We start from the raw sequence: 17,441 nt of genomic DNA, 5'->3' as shown, positions 1-17,441 counted from the left end.
TCAAGTGTGGCAGCGGTAGTGAGGTTGGTCCAGGATTGGGCAGTGTTTCGTTCTGCTGTGCATAAGGTCGCTATGAGTCAGCTATGATGACACCTAACAACAACAACAACATATACACACATACATATAGACATACATACATACATACAATCTGGAGTCCTGTTGTGGTGCTGTGGGTTAATGTGCCAGACTACAACAAAGCTGTTTGAACTGCAAGGTCGGTGGTTCAAGCTATACAGGGTCTCTATGAGTTGGAACCTACTTGACGGCACTTAACAACAATTATATATACATGCATTCTTTATATAGTTAGATCATATGACCTGCAAATAGAGAGGGTTTTGCTTTTTCTTTGCCAATTTGTGATGCCTTTTCTTTTCCTTTCTTGCCTTATCACTATTGCTAAGACTCCAGCACAGTATTGAATTGGAGAGGTGATAAGGGGCTTCTGTCTGGTTTTCCTTCACAAAGGTATGCTCTCAGTTTCTCTCCGTTGAGTCTAATGTTGACCACTGATTGTTGTCATGTGCCATTGAATTGGTTCCAATTCATACAGACCCTGTATAGAGTTTCCAAGAGCCGCTGGTGGGTTTAATATGTTAACCTTGAGGGTACCAGTTCAGTGCTTACTCTGTAGTGCCACACCAAGGTCCGTAGAGGAATTTCCCTTCTAGTCCTATTTTGTGGAGTTTTTTTATTAGGAAAGGGTTTTTCATTTTGTCAACATGTCATTAATTGCCATGGTTGTTCTTAAGTGCCGTTGAGTTGGTTCTGACGCATAGCCACCCTATATAGGGTTTCCTAGTAACGGCCGGTGAGCTTGAACTGTTGATCTTTTAGTTCAAATCAACCTTGCAGTCCAGTACATTAATCTGCCGTACCACACCAAAGTTGATTGTTGTTGTTTTCTTTCCAGTGTTACATTTATTTATTTTTACTATTTCTGAACAGACCATTGGAATCTTAAATTATTGTTACCTAAAAATTACGTTTCTGTAGCAAAACATCTAAAAGGGAATTAAAGAGAATGTTATCACATTGTGAAAAAGGTAATAAATGTTCTTGACCAAGTAGTAATTGTTTTATGGAGATGAAGTCCTGGTGTGGCGCTGTGGGCTCATGCGTCAGACTGCAAAGTTGTTTGAACTTCCAGGTTGGTGGTTCAAGCTTACCAGCTGCTCCTCAGAAACCCTATACAGGGTCACAATGGGTCAGAATCAACTTGACGGCTGTTAACAACAACAATAACAACAATCTCCTGAGTGTTGGGCTGTGAGCTAATGCGTCAGACTGCAAAGTTGTTTGAACTGCAACATCGGTGGTTCAAGCTCACCAGCTGCTCCTTGGAAACCCTAAACAGGGTCGCAATGGGTTGGAACAGACTCAACGGCACTTAACAACAACAACAACAACCATCTCCTGAATAAATGTCATTGAAAACACAATAAAATGTTATTATTTTTTTAAATTGTTTCTTTAGAAACAATCAGAATGTTGAATAACACTCTGATTTTGTTACAAAAATTGTAACTAAGAGCATGGAGTGTGGACTCAGACTATTTAGGAAAGACTTCTGGCTGTACTCTGGTGTGGCACTGAAGGATAAGCACTGGACTGCTAGTTGAAAAGCTAGAGGTTCAAACCCACCAGCTGCTCCTTGGCAACCCTATACTGAGTTGCTGTGAGTCGGAACTGACTCAATGGCACTTCACAACAACAACATCCTTAAGCAAATTACTTAACCTCTCTGAGCCTCATTTCCTCATTGGTGGTGGTGGTGGTGGTGGTGGTAGTGTGCCGTGGAGTCGGTTCTGACTCATAGCAACCCTGTACAGGGTTTCCGGGGCTGTAAATCTTTACGGGAGCAGAAAGCTTCCTCTTTCTCCCGTGGAACAGCTGGTAGTTTCGAAATGCTGACCTTAAGGTTAGCAGCCTGACTTGTAACCACTACGCTACCAGAGCTCCTTCATTTCATTGTTGTTGTTGTTGTTAAGTGCCGTTGAGTCGGTTCCGACCCATAGCGACCCTGTACAGGGTTTCCGAGGGTGTAAATCCTTACGGGAGTAGAAAGCCTCATCTTTCTCCCGCGGAGCGGCTGGTAGTTTCGAACCGCTGACCTCATTTCATTAGGTGATAATATTGGTAACTAGGTTATAGATTAGTTCTGATATTAAATTGGTTAGTGTCAGTGATGTAAGTTATTGTTAAGGTGGTTAATATAAGTGCCCAATGACTGGTAAGTAATAATATGCCCTGAATAAGTATTAGTCTTTATTATTAATTGAGGAATTATTAGAAAATTAGAGAAAAACAAAAGGTTATACAGAATACCATCACCCAGAGGTAGTCAGCACTGACAGGCTTCAGTCTTTTTTCTGTCTGTGTATGAAACAAAAATGAAGTCTTGCTATGTGCATACTATATTGTAGCCTGCATTTTGCTCCTAATCAGAATATATCACAATATAATCTTGTACAACATCATTTTTTACAGCTCTTGGTTATCCAGTCTATGATTTGCCTCAGTTTGGTGTGATGCTGTAGGATAAGTGCTCGATCGCAAGGGCAGTTTGAACCACATGGTTGGTGGTTCAGACTCACCATTTGCATCTTGGAAACCTACACAGGGTCTGTAAGAGCTGAAACCAACCTGACAGTACTTAACAGCTACAACACACCTCATTTGTGTTTTGCTGCTTTTGCGTTTTTTACAAGTTGGAGTTTTGTGGCAACCCTGTGTTGGGCAAGACTTATTGGAGCCATTTTTCCAGCAGCATGTGCTCACTAAGCGTCTGTGCCGCATTTTGATCATTCTCACAGTATTTCAAACTTTAGCGTAGTGGTTCCAAATTGGACTGTGAACTGCAAGTTCAGCAGTTCGAAACTACCAGGTGTTCCGTGGGAGAAAGATGAGGCTTTCTACTCCCGTAAAGATTTACAGATTCGGAAACCCTGTGCAGAGTCGCTATGAGTCCGAACGGACTCCACGGCACATAACAACAACAATTGCTCACTTAGGCTATCATTGTTCTAATGCAGCAGAAACATAACTTTTATGTGCACTGGGAAACCAATTCTCATAACCCGCATTATTGCGATGTTCACTTTGTTGCTGTGATCTAGAACTGGACCCATGTTATCTCAAACGCATGCCCAAAGTTATATTCTTAGATAAAATGTACAATGTTTTCCTGTATAAATAATTTTTTTATGTAAATCAAATAAATATCCTTGTAGCAAAGCCTTTGTGCTCAACTTTAATTATTTCCTAAATAATTCCTGGTGGCTGGAATTAATAGATTTTACATATAATTTAAGTATTTGACAATTCTATAGATGCAAATTAAAGTTTTTAACAAAATGCCCCACAATTTTTTTCTATCAATTTAAATTTTCGCCAGTGTCATTTGAGACTTTTCATTTAATGTTAACTTGTCAACAGCTGATATTATCAATTTCAGTGATATGACTGATGAAAGATTCTACATATTTTGAATGATTAATTACCTTAAACATTTTCGTGTGCATTGTCATTTGCATTTGCATAGTGGTTACGAATCGGGCTGCAAACCTTAAGGTCAGCGGTTCAAAACTACCAGCCACTCTGCGGGAGAAAGATGAGGCTTTCTACTCCCATAAGGATTTACACCCTCGGAAACCCTGTACAGGGTCGCTAGGTCGGAACCGACTTGACGGCACTTAACAACAACAACATCCTGTCTCTAAGGAGATTTGATAGCGTATAGTTATGAATCGGGCTGCTAACCTCAAGGTCAGCAGTTCAAAACTACCAGCCGTCCAGTGGGAAAAAGATGAGGCTTTCTGCTCCCATAATGATTTACAGCCTCGGAAACCTTATACAGGGTCGCTATGAGTCAGAACTGACTTCACCGCACACTACCACCACCACATCCTGTCTTTTGCCTTTTTGTTTATTTATAAGAGCTTTTCATATAAGAAAGGACTTCATGTGTCTTTGCTGTTATTTACTCAGAAAACCATCATTCCCCCTTTCATACTGTGTATTCATTTTGGTAATATGCATTTTCTTTGTGGTATATAAAACATTCAGTTCAACTCTAATCAATATGGTAAGTCTGATGTCAACTCTCAGAAAAGTTTCACATGTTTGTTTGGTAATTCACTAATTGTTATCTGAAGTAGCCATCTACTGTTCAGTGTCTCCAATGAGTTTGAAAATTCAGTAATAACAATTTTCTTCTGAAAGCAATCTTGTCTAATTTCTGATTGTTTCTATTTCATGGATATGTTAACGTCTTGAATCTCATTGAAAATACAAATTAGATACTTTCTACAGTTATCTCTTTTTTGGCAACAGTTCGATTTCATGGAAGTGCATATCCGATTCCTCATTATCTCTGTTTGAAGGACAGTTTTTCATAAGCTCTGTCATTTCTCTCTGTGATCACTCTTACAGGAGAAGCTTAGGAATGATGAGTGTCCTTGTTGTAGTCTGTCAGCCCAGGTAAAGGGAAAGAAGAATCTTGTGTATTTATTGGAATTCTGCTGGGCTAGATCAGGGCACAGTTTCCCTGTAGATATTTAGGGGATCTCCACTGTTTGATGGAGGGGGCGTCATCTCAAGATTGGAGAAGTCCTCTTTTCTAAGCAATCCAAATGCCCTCATGCTGGCCGTAGGCAGCAGAAGCTGTGTTGAGCCTTTCTACTTGCCTTCCAGGGGCTGACACCCCTTCCACTTCCTGAATGTGGGTGGGGATTCTGGCTCTGATCCCATCCCTGGTGGTCTGATCCACGGTTGTCAGTAGGGTTCTGTTGGAGCTCCATTCATTGATCAGTTAAGCAATCCTCCTTTATTGGTATTCTCCAAAGTGTGGGAACCTAAACCACTTTAGCTAGTGAATGTTGGAGGAGAACTAATACTGAATTGCACTCCTTCAGGTCTTCAGATGACCTCAAAGAAAAAGTCTCATAGGATGCTTGCTGGTGTACCCTTAACACCTCTTTAACATTTGCTGTTGGCTGATGGCGTTGAGTTGACTTTGACCCAGATGACTTCATATATGTTAGAACTGTGTGTCATAGGATTTTCATAAGGCTTTTTCTGAAATAGATCATGATACCTTTCTCCTGAAGTGCTTCTGGATGAACTCGAATCTCCATCCTTTCAGTTAGCAGCCAAGTGTCTTTACCTGTTTGTACTACCCAGGGGATGGGGCTCTAGTGGTGCCATGGGTTAAGGTTGGCAGTTCAAACCTACACTACTGCATGGGAGAAAGATAAGTCTGTCTGCCTTTGTGAATGTGTACAGTCTTGGAAACCTTAAGGAGCAGATCTGCTCTGATGGCAACTAGTTTTTTGGTTTGCTGATCTCCTGTTTTAACCAGGCTGGGAGGGGAGGGCAGGGATTCAGGTGTGTTAGCCTCAGAGACTGTGGTAAATAACTCCATCTACCTGGAACACACGGAGTCCTGGTGTGGTGCTGTGGGTTAATGCACCAGACTTCAAAGCCGTTTGAACCACAAGGTTGGTGATTCAAGCTCACCTGCTTCTCCTTGGAAACCCTATGCAGGGTTGCTATGGGTTGGAATTGACTCGACAGCACTTAACAACAACACCTGGAATGCATAGTCACTGTGTCAAAAAGAAATGGTCGATGTTCAACCATGTCAAGAGGTAGCATATTACCAAGAGCCAGTGGTACTGAAGGAAGAAGTCCAAGGTGAACTGAAGGTATTGGCAAAGAACAGGGCTCTAGATATTGATAGAACAAAACAAGGGAACACCAAATGGCTTAAAATCAAGAAAGATACATGCCAGGGTTGTATTTTTTTTAAAATCATATTTAATCAGTCTGAATGCTGAGCAAACAATATGAGAAGATGGATAATAAGAAGAATGGGGTATCAGAATTGAAGGAAGACTCTAACAACCTGCGATGATACAACCTTACTTGCTGAAAGTGAAGAGGACTTAAAATACTTACTGATGAAGATCAAAGACCACCACCTTCAGTATGGGTTGTACCTCAATGTAAAGAAAACAAAAATCCTTCCAATTAGATCAATGAATAGCATCATGATAAATGGAGAAAAGATTAAAGTTGTCAAAGACTTCATTTTGCTTGGATCCACTATCAATATTCATGGAAGCTGCAGTCAAGAAACTGAACGATGTATTGCATTAGGCAAATCTACTGCACAAGACTTCTTTAAAGCTCTCAAAAACAAAGTTGTCAGTTTGAGTACTAAGGTGAACCTGACCCAAGTCAAGCCATGGTATTTTCAATAACCTCATATGCGTGTCAAAGTTGGACAGTGAAAAAGTACAACCAGAATGTTCCTTAGAAGTCAGCATGGTGAGACTTTGTCTCTCATATTTTGGACATCAGGAGAGACCATTCCCTGAAGAAGGACATCATGCTTGTTAAAGAGGAGGGTCAGCGAAAATGAGATGGATTGGCACAGTGGCATCAGCAGTTGGCTCCATGTAGCAACAATTGTGAGCATTGTGGAGGACCGGGCAGTGTGTCGTTCTGCTGTCCACAGGGTCGCTCTGAGTTTCAGTGGACTGGGTGGCACCTAACAGCAAGAACCTGGACTTGAATCACTTCGCTTGATTTTCATATGTTCATTTTTTAAAGTTTGTATTAAATGATAATGACTTTCTTTCAAAGATGAGATTTATAAAGTCCTTTCAGAGTGAATTTATTATTTAAAAAATCATGATTCAATAGAAACATTGAACTGATAATAATACGCAGTTTAGCAAAATCCACAAAAGTGCCTAGGTATGGGTAAAGTTTAGAAATACTACCCCATATCTTATTGTTGTTGTTATGTGCCATGGAGTTGGTTCCAAGTCATAGCGACCCTCCCTGTACAGGGTTTCCGAGGCTATAAATCTTTTCGGGAGCAGAAAGCTTCCTCTTTCTCCCGCGGAACCGCTGGTAGTTTCGAACTGCTGACCTTAAGGTTCACAGCCTGATTCGTAACCACTACACCACCAGAGCTCCTTCCCTATCTTCTGACTACCACTTCAATCTGTGGAAAGTTCTGGAAGTCTCTGTTGAGTTAATAGCACCCTTCTGCGTTTCTTGTCAAGATACAGATGTTTTCTATTTTCACAATGGTTTTGGTGATTTCAATGGAAATTTGGGAGGCAAGAGTTAAATATTAAATGTGTGGAACTGTAGGATAAGCACTCAACCACAAGGTCAGTTTGAACTGCAAGGTCGGCGGTTCAAACTCACCACCTGCTCCATGGAAACCCTATACAGGGTCACTATGGGTCAGAACGGACTCGATGGCACACAATTGTCATCTCTGCTTTGAATGACCTCTTCCTTTATTTTTAGGAGCTGCCTAAGAATATTTGTGAATGGAGAAAAACTTGTGATGAAAATGACTATTTTCCTCATTGACTCACATGCCTTTAGAATGTCTCTGTCTTCTTCAGTTTCATCTCATTCTCTGACTGAAGGGAGACCTCTCTGTGATCCAGGAACAAACCAAAGTCATAACTTGCAATATGACAATGTTAATATCTGTAATGATGATGATGATGGTAGCATTTCTTGAACACTTGCCAGATGCCAAACCCTGCTCTTATCATCCTACATGTCCCACCATATTTCAGCCTCACCACCACCCTGGGAAGAAAAGAGCACAGTTATTTCCATTTACAATTGAGCAGAACTGAAGCTCAGAGAGCATTATGGTCTTATCCAGGGTTATAGTAGATGGCGAGGACAGAGGTGGGATTTGAACCCAGGGTTTATGCTATTAACTTCTAAGCTGTACCAGTTTTCCAGAGGTCAAATAAAGAACACTTGGGGCAAGCATTTGCAGAGGAAAATAGCATCATGAAATTAAGTCTATGATCGCCCAAATGCAGCTGAATACCAGTATGGCAAGATAGATAAATGTATAAAACCAAAAGGTAGTTGGGTTCTAGGGGGGGAATGACCCCTAACGCAAATACATTTTATAGAGACTCCTTTATTAAGCCTTAAACAGGACAAAGACAAGATGTGGATAAATCATCTGGTTAAGAGAGACCATTAGCAGGAAGTAATGATGCCCAAGGGTTTCATGGTCATGGGACTAATTATAGACCATAGAAAACTAAGAAAACCATCACAAAGTCATAATCAGCATCAGATCAATTCATCACTGTTGCAGGTGGGACTGGAGGGTGGGGACGTAATTGGTATGGGTACACAATTGCAGATTAGAAGAAAAATTTACCGGATTGGTTCTGGGGCCCTTCCACCAGCTGGGTACTTGACCATAACCATGCAGCCCTGGTACCCCAACTGTAAATCATTAAAGGCAAGCCCAGGCAAGTTCCCTAAGGGCAAGACTGCCTCTCTTTGGGCTGGGTAGGGGAGTTGCAATCTACTTCCAGACACATTAACAAGCAGCTGCCAACGTTGCTGGTTAAGGATTAGAAAGAACTCAACTGGAAGCAGAATTTATGTCAAGACTCAAAGTGGAGGTAGAGATCCCAGTGTAAACCACAGCTTCCCACAAACCAAGTGCTTTAGAAACTAAGACAGTGGAAATCTGGGAGAACATGGTTCTTGTTAGATGCTGTCGTCAGTTCCAACTCATATCGACCCGAGCACAATAGAACGAAACACTGCCTGGTCCTGCGACATCCTCACAATTGTTAACTCGAGCCCATTGCTGCTGATATTGTGCCGGTCCATCTCATCGTTGCGGGTCTTCCTCTTTTGTGCTGATCCTCCACTTTACCCTCTCTGGGGAATGGTCCCTCCTGGTAATATGTCTGAAATATGAGAGAAAATGCCATATTTGCTTCTCCGAAGCATTCTGACTGTTTCAACACAGATTGGTTTGTTTTTCTTGAGCACAATAACTCCAATGCATTAATTCTTCTACGGCAGTCCTTATTCATTGTCTAACCTTCACATGCATATTTTGTGGTTTTTGTTAAGTGCTGTTGAGTCAGTTCCGACCCATAGCGACCTTGTATATGAGCAATTGAAAATACCATGGCTTAGGTCAGGTGCACTGTACGCCTCAAACTGCTACTGTTACCAGGCTCACTATCTTTGCTCTTGAACACACTAAAGACCGTGTGTTTGTTATTGTTAAGTGCTGTGGAGTTGGTCCTGACTCATAGCGACCTTTTATAGGGTTTCTAGGAGTGGCTGGCCAGTTTTAACAGTTGACCTTGCGGTTCAAACTGAACTTGAGGTCAAGTGCTTATCCTATGGTGCCACACCAGGACTCCAAAGAACGTGGTTTTGTTGTTATGTGCTGTGGAGTCGGTTCCTACTCATAGAGACCCTGTACAGGGTTTCCGAGGCTGTAAATCTTTACAGGAGCAGAAAGCTTCATCTTTGTCCTGCAGAGCAGCTGGTAGTTTCGAACTGCTGACCCAGAGGATAGTGGCCCTATTCATAACCACTATGCTATAGTGGGAGGGTTTTAATAGCACTCTTTCAGAATAAGAAAGCACTCAATACACAAAAAAGTAGATTAAAACATATGGTAATTGACTGGTATAAATTAAAACCAAAAAAAGCCTCAATTGTGTGTTTGTCTATGTGTGTGAAAAAAGTACAAAAACAATGTAAGAAAAAGAAAAATTGTCAACATTTTTTTAAGGTAGAGCTTTTTAAAGTCTCCTTGTATCTTAATCAATAAAATAATATCAAGTAGCGAGTCATGGAATTTGTCCTGATCCCTGTCTCCCTCTAGGTTTAAGTTGCTCAGTCAGGAGGAAGGCGAATACTTCAATGTACCTGTGCCTCCGGAAGGAAGTGAGGGCAACGAGGAACTGCGGCAGAAATTTGAGGTGAGGGTCTTTCTGTCTGTATCCGAGGAACCAGTTGACTTTGCCTCTGTGTTGTGTTCCTGTTTATGGCATGATTTTCTCCACAGCTTTCCATGACTTTGGGTCTTTGAAATGCTTTTCCATCCTCCAGAAACCTCTTATGCATCCTCCAAGACCCCAGTTAAGTGTTCCCTACCTTATGACTGCCATTCCTGAGCTCCTACTCGCATCCCATTTAAATATCCCCTCCAAGTTCTCATTCCTTACTCCTCAAACACACAGCCCAGGTCGTTTTGCTGGTGTTTTGGACTGGAATAAAGTCGACAAATTCATTATGTATTTTGGAGACTGAGCCAACTAGGCTTGATTAAATCTTTATTTGAGTATATCAGCCAGATGATGCTATATTGTTAACAGACGGGTTGATTGTGCTGTTGAATGCACGAAATACCCTGTGGATGGGAGGAGAATTCTAGCAAGAGGATGGATGTTGGGCTTTTGTGTTGATTCTGCCTCTATCACAGATAAGCATCTTCCCTTCTAAGGGGCAAAAAGAAAAATCCAAATCTTCTTTTCAGATATGGGGACTAACAAGCATGTAGGACACGTCCCAAGAGTCCTGGTGTGGTGCTGTGGGTTAATGCACTGAGCTGCAAAGTCGTTTTGAATCATGAGGTCAGCGGTTCAAGTTCACCATATAGGATCGCTATGAGTCGGAACCGACTTCACGGCACTTACCAATAATAAAGACATGTCCCAGTCTTGTGAAGAAATTGTTTTCAGGAAGATGGGTTTGAGTACTTTCCATTATGTATGTATTGAGTGATTTTAAAGTAGCTTTATAAAGGAAAACGCATTATTTTGTTCACACAAACTCAATATACTGACTCTGGTGGGAAATCATCAGTTGTAGATAAGCAATTATGGCCTACTGACTGAAAAATGCATGAAATAGCAGAGCTAAAATGAAATAGATTATTATTGCTATTCATCAAGCCATCATACAAACAAGTAAGAAGAAGGAAAAACATGGCCGTGCAAAATTCTGTGGGAGAGGCTTGCGGACTATGAGGGCATATGTAGGCAGTCGCTAGGTTATGAACACCTGAATTATGGAGAACGTCCCCTTGTTCTTTGTTGTTGTTGTCGTTAGGTGCCGATGAGTCAGTTCTGATTCATAACAGTGCTATATAATAAGATTTCCGAGGAGCGGCTGGTGAGTTTGAACCACCATCCTTGCAATTCAAACTGACACCGAGGTCCAGTGTTGAGCATATAGTGCTACATCAGGACTTCTAAACCTAACTTGTTCTTTAATGTGATATAAATTTGAACCAACTGAACCAATCCCTAGCAACAAATTCATCCCGGACGCCTTCACTTGCTTCCGGAGAGCTTTGCAGTGTTGTGTCTGTTTCCAGCTTTTACTTGCACTGGGCAGGGCTTCGTTCTGTTGTGCACTGGACTGCAGTGAGTTGGAGCTGCCGCAGTGGCATCTAACAACAACAAAGTAAGGCTAAAATGAGAACCGTATGCAACTGCTCTGATTTACTCCAATTTTTCCAAAAAACCCTTTTTATTGTGGTTTGGGTGTAGTTTACAGAACGAATGAGTTTTCCATTCAACAATCCGTACGCATTTTGGTTTGTGACGTTGATGGTAAGCCCCACAATGTAGCAATACTTTTCCCACCTCCTCTCTTTGTTTACCATTTCCATTTTTCCTTCCTGCCCACCCCTTCCTGCCTCGGAGTTTCTTCCTGGGCCAACGCTGCCTTTTGGTCTCATGGCTGACTGCTTTAAGGAGTGTGCACCTCCCTAGTGTCTGTTGTTTGCCCGGAAGTTGAGCTATGGAGCGAATTCACTTCCAGGGCTGAAGGGGGTTCTGCCAGTCTCTGTCAGACCAGTGAACCTGGTCTGTTTTTCTAGTTTTTTATTTTTTTCCACATTTTTCTCTCACTCTATCCAGAACCTCCTGTTGTGATCCTTTTCAAAGTTGTCAGCGACTTACCTCTGAATTCTTATATACACAGTTAGCAATGGATTTCATTCGTAACCCAGGGACTGTCTGTAATGGAGAAATGTACGTAACTGCTCTAAGAGGACAGGGAAGGCATCATTGACAAGTCAAGAGGGAGAAAGAACTTTCCTTTTAGTGAGAACAGCTTGTTCAAAGGCCCTGTGGTGGGTAGTTATACAACAATTGTATACGACTTAATGGACCACAGTTGGCTTTGAACCTCAAGGTCAGTGGTTTGAACTCACCAGCTGTTCCTCAGAAACCCTATACAGGGTTGCTATGGGCCAGAACCTAATTGATGGCACATAACAGAAGCAACAACAAATGTAGGACTGGCAGGAGGCCAATGTGGGTAGAGCAGACAGAGCCAAGGAATGAACTGGAAGGCTGGAGAAGTAGGCGGGGCCAAAGTAGAGAGCTAGGTTGACCTGGTCTGGGATTGAGGCATTTATCCTAAGAGCCATGTTACTTTTCCCCTCAGTTTGACTGAACCCATACTTTGGCATTCTCAGGTCCTTTGTCTTGAGCCTGTGTCCTCCATACCACATGGAATAGAGAGGTGGTTCTGATCAGCAGAATGTCCCTTGCTGGGAACCAGTACAATGAGCATGTTGGCCTTGGGTTTGTCATTCTCCAGTGAACTCAGTCCCTAGAGAAGGACATTATGTTTGATAAAGTGCAGGTCAGCAAAAAAGAGGGACACCCCTAATGAGATGGATTGGCATAGGGGCAGCAGCAGTGGGCGCACACGTAGCAACGACTGTGAGGTTGGTGCAGGACCTGGCAGTGTTTGATTCTGTTGTGCGCAAGGTCAACTATGAGTCAGTACCAACTTGTTGGCACCTTAGCAACAGCAACAACAGTGAACTCCACAACTGAGGACCACCCCCTGGAATCCAAAGGCCTAGATCCCAGAGAAATGATAAAGAAGTGAGAACTAAATGCTGCGTGATAAAAATTAGGGCAGGGAGACAGCCCTTCCTAAGAACATCTTTTCCTGCAACTAGCTGATGGGGTGGTGGCCGTTTGGTGCTGTGTTTAAAAAAACGAACAATTGTGGGTGAAAACCCAAGCTCGTATTTTCTTTTATAAAGGCAAGTCTCAGTTTTGCAAAATGATTTCTTCCGTCTTAGGGTGTCTGGGTGACATTTCAGCACGCCAAGGAAAGCATTCTGACTCCACCAGAGCATTCGTCTGGGCCAGTTTCTGGCTTGAAGTAAAGGATTGTTTTATCTCCATGCAACAAAATGTGTCCCTTTATTTCTAGCAAAGAGCCTGCAAACGCTTGTTTATGCCTGAATTATAATCACTCCATACTGTAGTTGTTGATTAAGAAACTGTTTCCAACAGACCAAAAATTGTTCTCAGACACACCAAGGAATTTTAGTTGACCTTGAACGTGAGAAATGTAATCCCTGTGCAGTAACCAATTAGCGCCCGGAATGACTTAGAAATTACTTTCAAGCCTCTTATCTGGAGAAATTCTGGGTGAAGGTAAAATCGAGCTACTGGAATTGGGGTAATAGAATTTCATGGTAGGGTGAGCTTGCTGCAGCTTCCATACGTGGTATATGTCAGGATGAGCACGCTGACTTCATCTGGAGCTTTCCTTTGTGCTGTGGACTTGCTGATCCGCCAGGAAAAGTAAGAGTCCTTTTTGGATGGTTCAGAATGTGTTTTCTGACAATCTTAGAATTTATTTATTTAGCAAAGTGTTTATTATGTGCCATTTATTCTAATTGCTTTACAAATATTAACCCATGTAATTTAATCCTTATTACCCTAAATGGTAGTTACCATTAACATCTCCCTTCTGCCCCGAACTTTGCCTTAAAAAAAAAAAAAAAAGATGAGGAAACTGAGGCTCAGATAGGTTAAATAATTTTCCCAAGATCCTAAAGCTGACCGTAGTTCTGGTTTCATTTCCCCCCAAACAGACTCTAAATATTCAAGTTCACGTAGTTTATTTGGAAGGTGGTCTCTGGACACACCATGGAGTTGAGGGGGAAGAGACGGAAATTGGGAAAGTTCTTGTTGTCAAGGAAATTACCACTGTGGACAACTGGGGAAGATTGGAAGGCAGAATTTAGAGTTTTCCCAATCAAGAGACAAGGAAATGGGTATTACCTGCCAGGTGTCCTTTCACCAAAGTCACTGAGTGGTGCAAATTGTTAACACACTGGGCTGCTATCCAAGGTCTGAGTCCACCATAGGTGCTATTGAAACCTGGTGAAGCATTGGTGGGGTTGGGTCCACTGTAGGTGCCACTGAGAAGCCTTTGGGGTTGTCATGAGTCAGAGTTGAGTTGGCAGCAGCTGGTCTTCCTCCTGTCAGTGGTTAAAGGATCCCTGGTGGAGCTGCAGAGTTAAGCATTGAGCTGTTAACCACAAGGTCGGTAGTTCAAACCCACCAGCTACTCTGTGGAAGAAAGATGAGGCTTTCTGCTCTCATAAAGAAACCTCTGAAACCCTGTATGCAGGGTCGCTATGAGTCGGAATCAACTTGATGGCTGTGGGTTTTGGGTTGGAGTCATAGTTGCAGGCTGTTTCCAGAACAATTATAAATGTTTTCAGTTTGCTCTGCTTGTGGGCTGTACTTGCTCCTGCAACTAGAAAGGAAGCCAGCAGGTAGAGAGCTGAGCACCCGGGGTCTTTGTGGGGCGCCTGTGGTCTGGTCTATGCCTTGTAATCTGAGGGGTAAGAGCACAGACTCTCACAGCAGACTGACTGGCTCTGGACCCTGCCACTTCTCTGCCGAGTGACTGTAGATAAGTTACTTTATCTCTCTGAGCTTGATTCCTCATCTGTAAAATGGGGATTGTTGTTGTTGTCAAGTGCCATCAAGTTGGTCCCCTGACTCACAGCGGGAAGCGGCTACTGACCTTTCAGTCGAGTGCTTTCTGCTATAGCACCACACCAAGAGTCCCAAAATGGGGATTATTGTCATTGTTGTTAAGTGTCATGGAGTTAGTTCCAACCCATAGTGACCCTGTAGAGGGTTTCTGAGGCTGTAAATCTTTACGGGAGCAGAAAGCCTCATCTCTCTTCCGCGGAACCTGTGGTAGTTTTGAACTGCTGACCTTGAGGTTAGCAACCTGACTCTTAAGCACTATGCTGCCAGAGCTCCTTTGAAATGGGGATGGTGAGGATTAAGTGAGATCATGCATTCAGAACCGTGTCTGGTGTGTCATCAGCATTCAAATGCTAGGTGGTATTATTGTTGTCTGGTGTCCTGGTGTGATGCTCCGGATTAATGCATTGGGCTGCAGGGTCAGTTTGAACTGAAGGGTCAGCGGTTCAGGCTCACCGGCCGCTCCTCAGAAACCCTATACAGGGTCACACTGAGTCAGAACCAACTTAATGGCACTTAAAAACAACAGCATTGTAGTCATGGTCATTTATTAGCTCTCCCTTTGACATAGATAAAGCTTAGACCTGGCTCCTTCTGGGTTGGAAAAAGCTGCTTAGGTGTTGAGGAGAACCTACTGGGGGGGTGCCTTAACAGTGGGGGTCTTCTGTTTTTACTGCTGAGCGGATGGCAGTACCTGAAGTAACTTCTTGCAGGGTGGAGTGGCAGAGGAGTTGAGCCAGAGTAGGCATTAATCATCTGAAATGAGCCTGGAGCCTGGCTGCCGAGCCGCCTTCACTCTTCCCTGATTTTGTCTGGAGAGAGGTAGGGCTCTTTGCTTTCTCTTTGAGCACCAAGTTCCAGTGCTGGGAATTGCAGACATGAAAGAGCAACCATTAGCGTGTTCCTAGTTGTAAAGGACTCTCCAAACCCAGCAAGATAAAAGGAAGATTGTAATGTGGGCCTCAATTTTGAAATGTTCACTTCTTGCTGGAATATCTGCCTGCCTGTTAGGCACGAGGATCCCTGGAAACCAGGGTTCTGGTCCTCCAAAGGCTCATTGTATAAGGGTCATAAATCCAATGCTTTTAGGAGCCAGGTAGACCAGATGGGAACTAGCTGTGAGGTAAGACAGCAGGGTGTGGTGAGGACTGGAATAAACAAGAACATGGACCCCAGCTGAAGGTAAAGCCACTGCCCAGCTCCCTACCCTACAGAATGGGGTCCAGTGATGTCATCAGTTTTACTTTTTTCGAAAAGAAGTTGGGAATCTAAGTTTTCACGGAACATATGATTTTTTTTTGTTAATTATTTAAAAAAATACTTTTTAGAATATATACAATAATAAATACACTTGTTTAGAAAATACACAACAGTATCATACAACAATTCACCATCTTCTACAAGTAAAGTTCAATGACATTACTTATATTCTTCAAATTGTTCATCCCCACTTACCATGAGACTTTGGAATAAGCCCTGGACAGCAAGGTTGGTTTGAACCACAAGGTCAGTGGTTGGGTTGCTGTGAGTTACAACTGACTCAACAACACTTAGCAACAGCTAACCATAAACTCACTGCCCCTAAGTTACCTATTAATCTTTGAAGTTGCTGTTGTCAGTTTGGTCCCATGTGGGTAGTTCTTTAAGACGTACAATGCTCAAGGTGGACAATCTTGATGAGTTAAACTATTGTTTGGTTTTAAGAAGACCTTGAGATAGCTTTGGTTGGGGAGTTCATCCAGCCTCCACGGTTTTAGAAGGTCTGGATTCCACAAGAATTTGTAATTCTTTTCTGCATTTACCCCAGAATTCTTCTATAGAATCCTTGATCAAAATGTTCAGTCACGGTAGCCAGACACCGTCCAGTCCTGCTGGCCTCATGGCAAGGAGGCAGTTGTTCATGGAGGCCATTGACCACACATTCCATCTCCTCCTCCTCTTCCTGACTCTCCTGCTTCCCCTGTTGCTCCAGCTAAAAAGAGCCCAATTGTTGTATCTTTGATGGACACTTTTAAGACCCTAGACTCTGTGACGTGAACTAGGAGATGATAGAACAGATGCACTAAGCATGATATTAGGCCAATTCACTAGGATGTAGGCCATCTGATTTTTTAACAGTTGGCAACTTACTTAAATATTAAAACAGCAAAAATAAACACCGTGCAGACCAGTCCAATAACACTGATCAACTTCTTCTGGACTGTAGATATTGACACACAATGAGAAAGTCACAAAATCAAATTGGGACAGCGTGTAGAAGGAGGGCTTCAGGCCCAAGGTCAGATCAAGGGAAGGAGCTTGCAGGGCTGAGGAATGAAAAACTGTTGGCTACTTCCTGCCTGTTGAAAGAGAGAAAAAGCACTTTCTCACCTATAGTTCCTTTAAGCCACGTCCAGTGGAGAAATTGGCCACGTGAGTGCCACAGTCACACTTTGCTGGAAGGGTCTGAAGGACCCCCAGGTAGCATGCAGCTGGAAGTAGCAGTAGGGGGAACTGGGGCCCAGGGACAGACAGGCAGGGCTTGGACCATCCCAGGCAGGAGGATGGAGTGCATGAATTAAATGGGTCTTGAGTTAGGTGTCAGTGGGGTGGGGAGGGCAGGAGGGAGTTGTTTGTGTTAGGACAGTCCGGGCAAATCTCAGCACTGGAAAACGCAGCATCTGAGAAAGCAGGAAGACCTAGCTCAAGAAAGCCCATGTTCAAAGTTTTGTTCTTACTTACAGTCTCCCTGATGCCCTCGTGGTTTCAACTACCACCTCTGTGCCAATTTCTATTTCAAGTCCAGAT

At 42.8% G+C, this 17,441-nt stretch overlaps 1 protein-coding gene across 2 annotated transcripts in view; it reads left to right on the top strand.

Annotated features, from left to right (window-relative positions):
- The window catches only part of PRKCB (protein kinase C, beta), a 448,755-nt gene that overhangs the window by 296,335 nt on the left and 134,979 nt on the right, over positions 1–17,441 (top strand). For both annotated transcript variants that reach the window (XM_006867193.1, XM_006867194.1), the window contains exon 8: positions 9,710–9,806. In XM_006867193.1, the coding sequence (XP_006867255.1) occupies positions 9,710–9,806 (97 nt within the window). The remainder of the gene's footprint in view (positions 1–9,709; positions 9,807–17,441) is intronic.

This window comes from Chrysochloris asiatica, unplaced genomic scaffold, assembly GCF_000296735.1.
Source record: "Chrysochloris asiatica unplaced genomic scaffold, ChrAsi1.0 scaffold00102, whole genome shotgun sequence".
NCBI classification, from domain to species: domain Eukaryota; kingdom Metazoa; phylum Chordata; class Mammalia; order Afrosoricida; family Chrysochloridae; genus Chrysochloris; species Chrysochloris asiatica.
Note: the sequence above shows the minus strand (reverse complement) of the source record. Positions and strands in the feature narration are given on the sequence as shown.